General features: G+C 37.1%; 1 protein-coding gene across 5 annotated transcripts in view; it reads right to left on the bottom strand.

The window, feature by feature from the left end:
* Nucleotides 1-15,915, bottom strand: part of GANC (glucosidase alpha, neutral C) — a 76,071-nt gene that overhangs the window by 34,925 nt on the left and 25,231 nt on the right. For all 5 annotated transcript variants that reach the window (XM_077880770.1, XM_077880768.1, XM_077880766.1 and 2 more), the window contains exons 7-13: nt 15,210-15,255; nt 11,496-11,562; nt 9,884-9,980; nt 8,661-8,841; nt 8,290-8,443; nt 3,394-3,629; nt 180-306 (exon numbers count right to left, since the gene is read on the bottom strand). In XM_077880770.1, coding sequence (XP_077736896.1) covers nt 180-306; nt 3,394-3,629; nt 8,290-8,443; nt 8,661-8,841; nt 9,884-9,980; nt 11,496-11,562; nt 15,210-15,255 — 908 coding nt within the window. The remainder of the gene's footprint in view (nt 1-179; nt 307-3,393; nt 3,630-8,289; nt 8,444-8,660; nt 8,842-9,883; nt 9,981-11,495; nt 11,563-15,209; nt 15,256-15,915) is intronic.

Below are 15,915 nucleotides of genomic sequence, written 5' to 3'. Positions count from 1 at the left end.
ACAAAGCACACTGTACCACGTGTTATTGAAGATACAAAAGAAGGTAATACCATCTCTTTCTAAAAGGTGCTTACACTAGAGCAAGGGAGATCTGTAAGAAATGAGAGCAGTGGCTATGCAACCTTCATTAACTGGGGCTCCACAAGTGGAATTAATAAGTGCATAAAGTGCTATCTTACCAGGCCAGCATACCCCTTCAAAGTCTCCTCCTTCATGATTCCTCACAAAGAAGCCCTGTTCTTTGGCCTTAGAATACACTGAGTAGTCAGGATCAATCTTGATGTGGGGATCACTGATGACCACAAGCTGTCCAGACATAGAGGTTTGAAGAGCTCATCAGTGTCATAGGAGTTATATGTACATTTTTATTTTTTCATCACAGTTTTGGGGTTTAAGTTTTACTCAGAAATAACTACTAGTACTGAAATATTTTAAGACATAGGTAAAATCCTATCACTTTTCATGCTTATGGAAATTGAACTCGTATCAAAACCAGGCCAGTGCTCTTTTATAATTATTGTTGCCCAACCAATACATGTTTTCAAAATAGCAGTTATTAAGCTTCTTTCTGAGTTGCTGGGTGCTATACATAAAGGATTAAGTCATCCCCGCTCCTAGACATCTAGAGGCTAAAACTGACAAAAACAAACATTAAAGAAAACAAAACAAAATAAAAACCCCAAACCCAATGGTATAGGCATATTTAGGAAGGAGGTTTGAGAAGATCTGTGATCACAGCTTTGTGTCTCTAGTATCTCTCTACCTTTCTTTTTTTTTTTTTCTCTCTACCTTTCTAATGCCATCACTTTCACAATCCTTTTGGTTAGAACAACCCTCCCATCATTCTTCAAATCTATTCAAATTTACTCTACATAATAAAGTTTAATTGTCCATTGCTCAAAAACTTTAAAAAAACTTTTAATCATGGTAAAATATACATAACATAAAATTTACCATCTAAACCAATTTTAAGTGTACAGTTCAGTAATGTTAAGTACATTTACAGTATTGTACAATGTCCAGAACTCTTTCCATCCTGTAAAACTGAAACTCTATACCCATTAAAAACAACTTCTCATTCCCTCCTCTGCCCAGTCATGGGCAAACACCATTGTTTTTCTGCTTCTATGATTTTTGACTACCCTAGGTATGACAGATTAGTTAAATTATATAGTATTCATTTTTTGGTGACTTTCTTATTTCACTTATTAGCACAATGTCCTCAAGGTTCATCCATTTTGTAGCATATATCAGAATTTCCTTCCTTTTTAATGCTGAGTAATACTCCACTATATGTGTATGTATCACATTTTGTTTACCCAGTCATCTGCTGATAGACAACTGAATTGCTTTCACCTTTTAGTTATTGTGAATAGTGCTGATATGAACATGGGCATATCTACTCAAATACCTGCTTTCAAATCCTTGAGTATATTCCCATAAGCGGGATTTCTGGGTCATATGATCATTTTTAATTTTTTAAGGATCTGCCATACTGTTTTCTGTAGTGGCTGTACCATTTTACAGTCCCACTGTTAGTGTTCCAATTTCTCTCCCTCTTCACTAGCTATTTTCTCTTTTTTTTTTTTTATAGTAGCCATACTAATAGTATGAAATGGCATCTCACTGTGGTTTTGATTTGCATTTCCCTGATAATTAGTGATGTTGAACGTCTTACCATGTGTTTGCTGACGATTTGTATATCTTCTTTGAAGAAGTGTCTCTCAAGTCATTTTTTCAATTTTTAATTGGGTTTTCTGTTTTTTGGTTATTGTGTTGTAGGTGTTCTTCATATATTCTGCATATTAACCCCTTACTCAAAAACTTTTAATGTCTCCAAATGTATACAAAGCAGCCTATAATAAGGTCAGATTCCCCATTACTCAAACCTTGCACATGTCTTGTTTTCTTGCCAAACCAACCTTTGTGCTGTTTTCTAAACACCACTGGGTGCTTCAGCCTCCCCTTCCCCACTTCTCAGCTAGAGACTTATCTTTCAGGCTCACCCAAAATGCACAAGGCCAGCTTAGGTCCAGCTGGATGCAATCTTCTTTCTTAGTCCACTGCTGATCCTGATCTTTCTTTGGCTGTTACATTATTGCCCAATATTGTGGTTGTTGTATACTTGCCTTTTTCCCACTCATTGTAAGACCCCAAAAGCTCATCTTTAGCACAGCATTTTGAACATTTGATGGCTTCAATAAATAGTTGCTTATAAGAACATGGATTCTGGAGTCAGGCAGATCAGAGTTCAGATTCTTGCTCTACTACTTACTTACTATGTGCCTTTGCACAAAATACAAAACTATTCTTAGCCTCAGTTTCTTCATCTGAAAAATGGGTTAACAATATCTACCTTATAATTTTGTGATGACTAGATATAATAATGCGTTCTATCAAACTTTCTAGCCCATAGTAAGTACTTGTCAAATGGTAGTCAATTTATCAATTGGAAAACTAGGGGTTAACAGGATTGGTTCTGGCCACCTGTGAAAGGCCTGAGGTTGGAAGGAATGGATTGAAAAGGTAACTTTAATCTCAAGGAGAGGGCTGCAGGGATCCATCTCCATGAAACATATAGGGTCCCCCACCTTTTCCTCTCTCCATTTTTTTCTTCTTCCTCCCTCCACTCGTTATTGTTGTTACCACCATACATACTTGCCAGTGTCTTTCCCCTTCTCCATTTTCTATTTTAGTGCTTCCCTTGGCCAGATTGGCAGGTGGAGTCCGTCAGGAAAGCAAGCAGGAAAAATGATGTGATGAAGAACCTGATTCCATTTCTGACTGACTGTTAAAGACTGTCAAGCCCCTCCATTCCCTCTTTACTCTTCTGCCCACACCTGACAATGAAAGCCCTAGTGCTCCCTCTTTGGGTGCCAGCAGGAAGCTCAAACCACATAAGACCTGGGCATTCACAGGAATCTTCACCCCAGTCCAACCCTCTAATCACCATAAAAGCTAAGCTGCCTCCATTCCCAGATCTCTCAAGCCATCTTCAGACTATCCTGGGAGCCAGTCTTGCTCCTTCTAGAGTGCCTCACTATGTGACTAATTAACCTTTTCAGACCCTGTGATGTCAATTTGATGTCCTCAAACTCAAGACTGATTTTGGGGTATCTATCCTATCACTACAGGGTGGTTATGACAAATGGGAATGCAAGGCCCCGTTATCTTGTGGGGACTTGGACACCTAAAGCAGGTGCTTTCCTATTATCACAGTTACAATTATATTTGAAGATAATACTGTCATGACCATTTTTTAAAAATCAGATGGCTCTCTTGCACTACTGTGCCAAGGCAAATTTTAAAAATTAAAAAAATGCAGGGGAGGGAGGGAAAAATTTTTTAAAATGCTTCATAATTAAAAGGTTTCTAAGTGTCAGCTTATTTTACCTTACGTTTTTTGCTTCTGAGCAGCTCTTGCATCCTTTTGGGATTTGGGAATCTTTTCTTGTCCCAAGTGAAGTACCTTTTGCCCTCGGTATGCTCTATGTCCAGCCACATGACATCATAAGGAATGTCATGTTCATCAAATCCTGCATCCACTGCTTTTACATCCTGCTCATCCTCATAGTTCCAGCGGCATTGATGGTACCCCAAGGAGAAGAGAGGGGGCATGGCTTGTGTGCCTGAAAAAGGAAGATGACAACTGAGTCAGCTATCATCACAATGGTAATTACTATTTGATAAACATTTCCTGAATGTCTACAGAGTCTAAGCACTAAGCTTGGTACTTAGAATATAAAGGAGAAGAAAACATAGTCCTTACCCTCAAGAAAGTGACCATTTGCAGGCATGTAAATTAACTGCTCTGCTTGGGGGGTATAACTGCTATGTTAAAGGTAGCAGCCTAGTGTTTTTTGTTTTTTGTTGTTGTTGTTGTTTTTCAGCCTAGTGTTATAGGAATACAGAAGGGTTAATAAATTCTGCCTGCAGTGAAGTGTGGAGTCTTGAAAGGCTTTATACAGGTAGTAACATTTGGTTTGGACCTTGAAGAACAAATGGGAGCAATCTACAAGAAAATGGATAGAACACTTAGGCACAGGGGATAGAAAAGACACAGAGACTGGTTACACTGTGAGAGAGACCAGTAGAAGATGAAACTGGGAGGGTCAGTTTGTAAGGGGCCCTATAGTTCAGGCTAGGAATTCTAAATCTTCTCTATGGGAAGTAATCAAAAGTTTGGCAAGATGTAATCTTAGCAGACCTATGTTTTAGAAATATTAGTGAGGCAGCAGTGTTGAGACTGACTTAAAGGGAAAGAGACTAAAGGTAGGAAAAAACTCAAGAAATTAAGTGTGCAATGAATAAAGTATCGGACACTCTTGAGCATTTGAAAAGTATAAACATACATATTGATTTAACCAAAAATGACGACACAATATTGGGAAAGAAGGAGGGATATGATCGAGTTAAATCCTCATCAGGAGTCAGTAGAAAATCCATATACTTAAAACTTGGATTTCTTTGAACATGGTGGCAGATGCACCATTTTTAAAGCATTTTCCTATAAACCAGGCTTATTCTCTGTAATAAAAATGTTAAAAGGGCCTGTAGGTGGGCCTTAACAGTCCTTTTTCCTAAATAGATGTCTTCCCATGTCCATAAATTTTTGGTTGTTTCTCCCATCAAAGTTGGAGTCAAATTCCTTTTCCCCTAAACATGGACTGAACCCAAGGACTTTTTAACAGAATGCAGCAGAAGCGATGCTGCATTACTTTTACTTGTAATAGCTGTATTGAGATGTAACTCACAAACCATAAAATTCACCCACTTAAAGCACACAATTAAATGTGGGGAGTATATAACCATTTTTTTAAATTGTGGCAAATACATGTATAACACAAAATTTGCCACTTTAACCATTTTGAAGTTTACAATTCAGTAGCATTAATTACGTTCACAATGTAGTGTAAACATTACCACTAGTTATTTCCAAAACTTTAATATTACCCCAGACTGAAACTGTAACCAGTAAGCCATAACTTTCTATTACCCATCCCACCCTTCAGCCTCTGGTAATAGCTAATCCACTTTTTGTCTCTTATGAATTTGCCTATAGTAGGTACTTCATGTAAGTGGAATGATACAGTATTTATCCTTTTTTGTCTGGCTTATTTCATTTTGCATAATACTTTTACAGTTCATTCATGTTGCAGCATGTATCTGAATGTCATTCCCCTTGTTATAACTGAATAGTCCATTTTATGAATTTAACATATTTTGTTAATCCATGCATCTTTGATAGGTACTTGGATTGTTTCCATCTTTGGCTACTGTGAATAGTGCTGCAATGATCACTGGCATCCAAATATCCAAGCATCCAATTTTAGTAGAATTGTTGGGTGTATTAGAGTTCTGCAGAGGAAAAGCACCAACTGGGTGTGTGTGTGTGTGTATGTGTGTATACACACATACACACACACACACATAGAGAGAGAATGACTGATTCTAAGAACTGGTTCATGTGTTTGTGGGGGCTGGCAACTCTGAATTCCACAGGTAGGCTGGCAGACCAAAGACCCAGGGAAGGTGCATTCAAGTATGAAGGCACTCTGGAGACAGATTCCTTTCTTTTCAAAAGACTTTAGTCTTTTTCTCTTAAGGTTTTCAAATGACTGGATGAAGCCCACCCACATGGAGAGTAATGTGCTTTATTCAAAGTCTGTTCATGTAACTAAATAGTACTGAGAGCATAATGTCATAAAAAATACCTTCACAGTGACATCTAGACTAGTGTTCAACCAGGTATCTGGGTACCATGACCTAGGCAAACTGACACATAAAAGTCTATGTTTAGCTTTTTGATGAATTGCCAAACTGTTTTCAGAGCAGCTGAACTACTTTATGTTCCCACCAGCAATGTATAAAGTTCCAATTTCTCCACATCCTCACCAACACTTATTATTTTCTATTTTATTTTTTAATTAACTAATTAATTTGACAGAAAGAGAGAGAGAGAGAGAATGAGAGCACAAGCAGGGGGACTGACAGACAGAGGGAGCAGCAGGCTCCCCGCTGAGCAGGGATCCTGATGCTGGCTCAATTCCAGGACCATGAGATCATGACCTGAGCCCAAAGCAGTCGCTGAACTGCCTGAACCACCCAGGTGCTATTACTTCCTATTTTTAAAAAATTTAGCCATCTTAGTGGTTATGAAGTGGTATCTTACATGGTTTTAATTTTCATTTTCCTAATGACTAATGATGTTGAACAACTTTTTATGTACCTATTAATCCATTTGTATATCTTTAGGGAACTGTCTATTCAAGTCCTTTGCCCATTTTAGAATTATCTTTTTGTTGTAGAGTTGTAGGAGTTCTTTATATACCCTGGAAATTAAACCCACAACAAATACATGATTTGCTAATATTTTCTCCCATTCTTCTTATTGCCTTTTTACTTAAAAAAATATTTTATTTATTTATTCATGAGAGAGACAGAGAGAGGCAGAGACACAGGCAGAGGGAGATGCAGACTCCTCGCAGGGAGCCTGATACAGGATTCGATTCTGGACCACTGGGATCACACCCTGAGCCAAAGGCAGACGCTCAACTGCTGAGCCACTCAGGCATCCCAGCCTTTTCAGTTTCTTGATCATATTTTTTGATGCACAAGTTTTCAATTTTAACAAAGTTGAACTTACCTATTTTTTCTTTCTGTTGCTTATGATTTTGGTGTCTTTTCTAAGTATCTGTTGCCAAATCCAAGGTCATGATGATTCATCCCTGTTTTCTTCTAAGAGTTTTACGGCTTTAACTCTTATATTTATGTTGCTGATCCATTTTGAATTTTTCATATATGGCATTATGGTAGGGTTCTAACTTCATTTTTTGCTTGTGGCTATCCAGTTATTACAGTACCATGTATTTAAAAGAGTATTCTTTCCCTATTAAATGGTCTCGAACCTTTGTTGAAATCAATTGGCCAGGGATATATAGGTTTATTTCTGGACTCTCAATTCTATTCCCTTGGTTTACATGTCTATCTTTATGCCAGTACCACACTATTTTGATTACTTTAACTTTGTAGGAAATTCTGAAATTGAGAGGTATAAGTCTTCCACATTTTTTTTTCCAGGATCATCTGGCTATTCAGAACCCTTTGCAATTCTATGAATTTGAAGATCAGTTCTCCTACTTCTTCAAAAAAATGACCACTGGAATTTTGGTAGGGATTGTAATCAATCCGTAGATTGTTTTTCATATTATTATCTTGACAATACTAAGACTTCCAATCCTTGAACATGGGATGTCTTTCCATTTATTTAGGACTTATTCAATTTCTTTCAGGAATGTTTTGCAGTGTACAAGTCTTTCACCTCCTTGGTTAAATTTATTCCTAGGGGGCTTATTCTTTTGGATGTTATTGTAAATGGAATTGTTTTCTCAATCTCTTTTTTAAATTGTTCATTGTTGGTATATAGAAACACAACTGATTTTGTGTTGATAATATACCCTGCGACTTTGGTGAATTTCTTTATTAGCTTTGGTAGTTTTTTTTGCAGATTCTTTGGGATTTTCTATGTTGGATCACATGTTGGATCACATCATTTGTGAATAGAAATAATTTCCCTAAAAAAAAAAAAAAAAAAAAAAAAAAAAAAAGAAATAATTTCCCTTCTTCCTTTCCCATTTGAATGCCTTTTCTTTTTCTTGCCGAACTTCTCTGGCTGGAACTTCCAGTACAATGTTCAATAGGAGTGGTGAAAATGGGCAGCCTTGTCTTGTTTCTGATCATAGGGGAAAGCTTGTAGTCTTCACCCCTGAACAGGGTGTTGGCTGTTGATTTTTCATAAATGCCTTTTATCATACTGAGGAAGCTTCCTTTTATTCCTAGCCTTCTGAGAGTTTTTATCATGAAATAGTGTTAGATTTTGTCAAATGCTTTTTCTGCATCAACAGAGATACTCTTTTACATCTTTTAAAGATAAAATGCTTTAGTGCTAAAGTCAGTGGTATATTTTAACGGAGAAGAGAACACAGAAAAGTTCAGGTTGGGACACTAATCTGAGATAAAGGCAGAGAAAGTCCAGGGCTTAAAGTCTCCACGGAAAGTAGACGGAGAGTATTAGGGATTAGAGAGTAGAGAATTCTAGCCCCAACACAACATTTTACCAAGCTAAATTTGATAAAAGTGGGAAGAGAAATGCTTGCTTCTTGAAACGCTTGTGTAAATTATTTATAAATTCTATACGGTATTTGAGTTAACAAATTAACTTACAATGATTGATACATTGATAGAAGAAATATAATGGAATGAGAGGCTGGCATTTCCACATGCAAGTACCTGTAAGGTATGAGTACTGCTTGAAGATGTCAGAAGGCGTAGGTCCTGTTAGCAGAAAAACATCAATGATTCCACTCTCTGACATCCAGTGCACATCAGTTCGACATCTAATCTTTTGTTTAGCTGCAACAGGGCCCATCTGGGTCAGTGTGTACTAGAAAAAGAATGGAATGAAGATCTGAAAAATCTTCCACAAACCTACAATATGTATCATCCATGTGTAAGTAACAAGTACATACTGATGATAACTTTTACGGATTATGCTGCAAAGACTTTGGTGGCAGAGAATTGTCACTACGAAGCCCAGAATTATGACTACACTGGTTTTGTTTCTTTCTAAGCATGACATGCAGCCATGATCCATAGCTCACCTTCACTGCAGGTTCTGTATTGATCTCCACTAGTGTTTCAGAGGCATTAAGCCAAAAAATGCCTAGAGTCCTGCCTAGCTTGTGGGCCAGAAGATAAGGCACTGAACCATAAATGCCCATTTTGTCATGTATTTTATATCCATAGACATCCAGGTTATAAAGACGGTAAGCATCGCCATCACTGAAACACACAAAGATGGACTATCATCAATTACAATCGCAAATATATTATTAGTAAATAGTATAGCCCCATTCTCCCCTGTAAACACTTAAATTCGATGCATGTTTAAGGCTCAACTCTTACCACTTCCGTAACCCAACCAGGGTTTATACCATTCTCTTCTGATTCCTTTGGCATCCCCTTCTGTGACAACTGGCATGTGTGGTCTCATAGCTTAGGTATCTTTTCTGAATATCTCTAGTGAGGTGAGGAGTGTTTCCTATGAATTCTCCAGAGTAGCAAGTACACAGTAAATATAATTGGTAAATTTTGAGAGTATTTCTCTGCTTCTAAAATAAAATGAAAGATAGTGTCCTAAAGTGCTTTCACAGTGCTGAGTAAGGAAAGCTGGGGAACTGAATTGGGGTGGAGAGCCCAAAGCTTGGCTTGGTATGTGAGCAGTACAGTTTTGTGATTCACTTGTTACTATGCCCACCTATTGACATGTTGTGTAAACAGCATCTGAACACAGCAAACTTGATCAGATTCTGTTTCTCTTTGGTCTTGTTTCCTCTTAGAATGATGCCTCTGGCATTTACTTGTCAATAGCATAGTTTGAAGTGATTTCCCTGAGGAAATCAAAGGTGACGAGATGCCACCTCTTTCCATTCTCTGGCTTACTGTCCTTTTTTGGTAAAAGCCTTTTTCTAGGTCAGTGATTTTCAGTATTCTCCTAAATTCCACACAGAGGCCTTGAGAGGTAAAAGCAAAACCCAGGGAGGTGGGATTGAACTACTTCAATCACAATAGTTCCATATTTTTACTTCCTCTGTGTATTTTAGGTCAGCATTACAGTTTTTATAATTCTCAAATTCTTGCCAAAAAAAAATAAGATAAAAATTGAAAACCACTGCTCTTAAAGTTCTTAAAGATCTATAAACAATATCAAGGAGGAAGAGGCCAGGCACATAGTGGTCCAGGCTCAGACATCTCACATATTTTTCCTTCAAACTTCTAGTCCAGAAACCAGAGTGTCCTATAAGAATTTTTGTTTTCACTTTACCTAGTATTTTTAAGTTGGTGTGATTCTGCATGTTGTGGGATCCCGTAGAGATGTTCAAATCCATGCAAGGAGAAATCCAAACCAATGGAGGCAGGACCTGTAGGGACCAGGGTACTGAGTTTTGCTTTTCTGTGGGACAATTAGGGAGACTCAGTTACCTATAAGCATAGCAAGATGACTAGACAGGGCTTGAGAGACCTCAACTTGCCTTGATCAGTAAGTCATTGGTGTGCCCTTTCTGTAAGATGTGACATTCAGGTACTGTGGGGATACAAACATGCAAAAGGTAAAGTTCTGGTCACTTATTAGTGTTTCCTTAGCTATGTGCTGAAACTCTCTGTGTCCTCATTTATAGTAAATCTCCTTTCTATGTGTAAAATATGGCTATGAGGTTTTAGATTTTTTCCTAATCTAAACTTTCCTAGAATGTATGGCATATTTCTTTGCATTAGGAAATAAAGGGTATTGAACAATTTTAATCTTCACTAGATAAAAGACTGGGTATCTTCTATGATCGTTTATTCTTATTGCATATAGGGAGTATAATGTCAAGGGCATCAGGAGGGCTCCTCAAAATACCTCTTCCCTGTGATTGTAGATATATAAGTTTTTTTTTTAAATCAAAGACGTCCTTTATTTAACAATTATTTTAGAGATATGGTAAAAATGCAAGTAACTAGGAGAAAGAGCAAATACTCTTAGGTAAGAGTATTTGACATGAAATGGTCTTTATTTAAAGTTTTTTTTTTTTTAAATCAAAGACGTCCTTTATTTAACAATTATTTTAGAGATATGGTAAAAATGCAAGTAACTAGGAGAAAGAGCAAATACTCTTAGGTAAGAGTATTTGACATGAAATGGTCTTTATTTAAAGGAATTTATGGAAAGGGGGTGCTATAGAGAAGGTAAAATAGATTATGGTGTTACAGAAAGGAAAGCCTGATGACTCTTCTACTTATAAATTTTGGACATGTTGTCAGTCCTGATCATTATACTAGCCTATAGATAAAGATGCTAGAACAGAAATTCTCAAGGAGTTAGGATCTGTTATCCTACTGGTAGGAGGGAAGAGGAAAATATTTTTTCCAACTCTCTAAGCTCCAAGTATCTGAACAGTATATGCTAAAGAGACAAACTCCACCTCCCCACCCCCCACCCCCATCACTAAGTCTAGTGAGAAATGTCACAGATGGGCATGTGATACTCATGAGGAGGTCTAGAAAAGGTTTAGAACCAATGGCTTGCAATGTTGGAGCTGATGAGCTCTAGAACTTCATTTCTCATCACTTGACTCTCAAAAAAAAAAAAAAATGTGGAATGTGTGGCTGTCTGATATACTGAGTAGTACCAGCAGGGTACTGCGCCCTATACCTCTAGCATGAGACCATAAACTGCATGAGGCCTATCCTTCTCTTACATTCCCCACAAAAGGTACATACTCACTATTGTTCTGTAGCAAAGCATTATTGAAGAATAGAGGCCCCAAATCTGAAATTTCTGTTCCCCTTACAGAAATCACTTGTTTGGATACCAAGGGTCAAGGGATGTTAGGTACTGATATTTAGCCATTTTGGCAAGATCTGCTTCAATACTATACCAATTTCAATGTTACCATTAACTTTGACATCCACAAATTTTCCAAATTTCTCCTCCCACAGGCCTAGATCCTCTTGGTCTTCCTGGTGGCACAAAAGAGGAGCAAATTGAGTTTATACATTATAATATTGAATGGTTGCTACAATAGCACATTTTGTTTGATTGTTAAAAAATTAGACTAAGAAAATAAATCTATCTTTTAAAAGACCTGCTTGTGATGTCAGTACATTTGACAAATTTGATCTGTGTTCCATATAAATGCCAGTAATCATCCTCCTTATGAATTGTAGCTGACATGAAAATAATTTTTTATTGTGGTAGAACAGACATAATATAAAATCTATCATTTTAACTATCTTCCATTTTAATCATTTTATTTATTTTTGAAGTAATCTCTACGCCCAATGTGGGGCTTGAACTCATGACTCCGAGATAAGGAGTCACATGATCTACTGACTGATTCAGCCAAAGGCTCCCTATCCTTTTTTTTTTCATTTTTATCATTTTAAAATTATATAAATGTTATTATTAAATGACATTAAGTACATTCACATTGTTGTAAACCATTATCACCATCCATCTCCAGAACTTTTACATCTTTCCAAACTGAATCTTCATACCCATTTTTTAAAAATGACTTTATTTATTTGACAGAGAGAGAAAGAGGGTGGGGGAGCAAGTGAGCACAAGAAGGGGGGCAGGCAGCAGAGAAAGAGGGAGAGGCAGACTCCCTATGGAGCAGGGAGCCTGATGTGGGGCTCGATCCCAGGACCCCAGGATCATGACCTGAACCAAAGGCAGACACTTAACCGACTGAGCCACCCAGGTGCCCCTACATCTCCATACCCATCAAACAATAACTCCCCATACCTTCCTCACTCAGCTCATGGCAACAATCATTCTACTTTCTGTCTGTACAAATCTGACTACTGCAAATATTTCATATAGTATTTATCCTTTTGTAACTGGCTTATTTCACCTCGTATGTCTTCATGATTCATCCATTTTGTAGCATATGTCAGAATTTCCTTCCTTTTAAAAGTCAAATAATATTCCACTGTATGTATATACTACATTTTGTTTGTACATTCATCTGACTCTTGGATTGCTGGACTGCTTTTACCTTTTGGCTACTGTGAATGATGCTGCTAAGAACACAAGTATACTGGGATCCCTGGGTGGCGCAGCGGTTTGGCGCCTGCCTTTGGCCCAGGGCGTGATCCTGGAGACCCGGGATCGAATCCCACGTCGGGCTCCCGGTGCATGGAGCCTGCTTCTCCCTCTGCCTGTGTCTCTGCCCCTCTCTCTCTGTGTGACTATCATGAATAAAATAAATAAAATCTTAAAAAAAAAAAAAAAAAAAAAAAAGAACACAAGTATACAAATATTTGTTCGAATCTCTGCTTTTCCTTTTAGATATATATCCATAAATGAAATTGCTGGACCATATTGTAATTATATGTTGAATTTTTTTTAATAATCATTTCTTCTGATTTTTAAAAAAATTTTATTTATTTATGATAGTCACAGAGAGAGAGAGAGAGAGAGAGGCAGAGGGAGAAGCAGGCTCCATGCACCAGGAGCCCGATGTGGGATTCAATCCCAGGTCTCCAGGATCGCGCCCTGGGCCAAAGGCAGGCGCCAAACCGCTGCGCCACCCAGGGATCCCCTATATGTTGAATTTTTTGAGGAACTGCCTCACTGTTTGACATAACTATCTTTACACAGTCCAGAATGACTATCTTTAAACAGTCCAGTGTTTTCAAAACACTTTGAAAAATGCATTCTGGTGCCTGGGGTGGCTTAACTGGTCAAGTGTCTGCCTTTGGTTCAGGTCATGGTCCCAAGGTCCTGGGATAGAGTCCTGCATTGGGCTCCCTGCTCAGTGAGGTATATGCTTCTCCCTCTACCCCTACTCCCTGCTCATGATCTCTCTCTCATACACTCTCTCTCAAAAAAAAAAAAAAAATTTAAAATAAAAAAAATTAAAATACAGTCTTTATATATGTCAGATTTTTTAAATTCTTTTTTTTTTTTCTTGCAAACGATGTAAGGCAAAATATTTAGAATCAAATAACTCAGGTCAAAAATCAAACATTTTGGATGAGATGGGTACTTCCTCACCTTGCTTCAATTAGCCAAACTACTTCAGAGTCAAGACTGGTCAGGTTCACAATCTTTGATGTAGAGCTAATAAATTTTCTCAGCTTTACAAGTTTCCTTTCTTGGTTTTACTAGTTTCATTCTTTCTAGTAGAATGAAAATGTTTTCTAGAAATTGTGTGTGTGTGCATGAAATACATGTTTCTTTTAAAAAATGAGCCCCTTGTTCATTTCTAGGTGGTTTCTTCATAATTATAAGCTTCTGTAAAGTCAGCCTCTATGTGCCGGGGTGTTTAAATCACATCTAAATTCTTAATGTAGGGACTATTATCCTGGGGTCTATGGATGGGCTTTAGAGTTTGTGAACTCCTTCAAACAGTGTGAAAATTCTGTTCTACAGAAATGGTTCATTAGCTTTCATCAGATTCTTGCATCTATGATGCAAAAACCACTATCTAAGCTCTCTAATTGGAGGTCTCCCCAAAGCTGGTTGGACAGATCACAAAACTGTAAGGCTATGTCTTAGTTGTCCTTCTCTACTTGAAAAAGGGGGAAATATTCTCTCTCATATTCATCAGCATGGGTCAGTTTCAAGAGGAAGGAGGCATGTCCTTGCTCTGGAAATATTTTTTTCACCATTCGGTGGCCATACCTACTGTCAGGGATCTTTCAAAGATGCACATGGCTTTGGATGAAGAGAAGATTTCTGGAATGCCCATTATCCATAATTCAGCTAAAATAATCTTTTAAAAACAGGCATCAGGCCACATATATCTCTGTTGATTATAGCCTTTCCATAGTTTTCCTTTGCCCTTAGGTTAAAGCCCAAAAACCTTAACAAGACATAGAAGAATGCCAGCTCTACAGCAATGGGGGACTTGATTTATTCAAGATATATTACCAATTCCTTGAACAGTGCCTGGCATATAGGAAATATTCAACAATAGTTGCTGGATAAGAGAATTATTATAAGGCTTTTCACAGAATTGCCCTGCTTATCTCTCTGGCCTTGTTATACAATACCTTTTTCTTTGCTTTTTTTTCACCTGCTAAAAAGTATGTATGTTTTAAAAAATTTCTTCAGATGTGTTCCTTCCTACCTTAAGGTCTTTGAAAATGAAATTTCCTCTATCTGAAATATTCTTTTCCCACCTTTAGACTAGCTATTGTATCCTCGTGCATCAGTTTTAGTTGGAAAATCATTTCCTTCAGGAAGTCTATCCTGACCCTCATCTTAGTCAACTTCCTTGTTATATTCTCCTATAGCACTCTTTGCAACACTCCTCATGCTTGTACTTAATGTCCATCTTTCCCATTAGATTCTAAGATTCATGAGGATAGGCTGGGATTTGTTTTATTCACTGCCAATTCTCCTTGCCTAGCATAATTTTTTGAGCTGGAATAAAAGCAGGCACTCAGGAATTAACTGTTTTATGAATGAATGAACACATGAGTAGATGAATGAAAGAATTAATGAGATTGCAAGGTGAGCAAAGACATACATGGCCCAATTTATATGTAGTAGAGTATTATCAAGTACCCATCTGGGAAGAATAGAATCATTATATTCCATACCATGATAATGATGGTGAAATAGACTAAGAAAAAAATTGGTCAATCTAAATTACCTGAGAAGCATCAACTGATGTGTCCTCCTTATTTTCTTTGGTAGATCTGTTTTAATATAAATAAAGATGTTTCACTCATGGGAAGACTGACAGAATTTTGTTCAGTGATAAAGATTTTAATTTCTAACTTTTGAGATGCTGTAAATTATATCTTAACTTATTAAAAATGTCATTACCAAAATAACTATGAAATTGAACATTTATGATGAACATTAATAGCTTGATTTATTAAAATGTAGATATATTTGAATTTTCTTGTTTATCTTTGAAAACTTTACCAGTTTTTTATTATACATGTAGTACATGTAATATATAATACACTATTTAAACAAGATATAAGCAAGCAAAGTAGAACAAGCTGCTCTCACCCAATGTTACCCTAGAATAGAGCAACATAACACACTCTCTTCCAAAATGATTGTGACAACTTATTCTTTCATGTACAGTTGGATTTGAGTGCTCATTTCTCATTCTTAATATGGGGCCTTATACACTTAAAATTTTTATCAATCTAAAATTTTAGAAAAGACTTTCCTGCCTCATGACAATGCTCTGATGAAGTCTCAAAGTTTTTACTTTAGCTGCCCTATCAATCCATTGATTTATATGAATTTAATAAAATAGGATTTTAAAAACTGGAATGTGCTTTTTTCCAGTTTTTTTCCCCCAGTTTTCTTCTTATACTTTATTCCTAGCTTCCTAACGT

This window comes from Canis aureus, chromosome 32 (assembly GCF_053574225.1).
Source record: "Canis aureus isolate CA01 chromosome 32, VMU_Caureus_v.1.0, whole genome shotgun sequence".
NCBI classification, from domain to species: Eukaryota; Metazoa; Chordata; class Mammalia; order Carnivora; family Canidae; genus Canis; species Canis aureus.
This window is presented reverse-complemented; position numbering and strand designations above follow the sequence as displayed.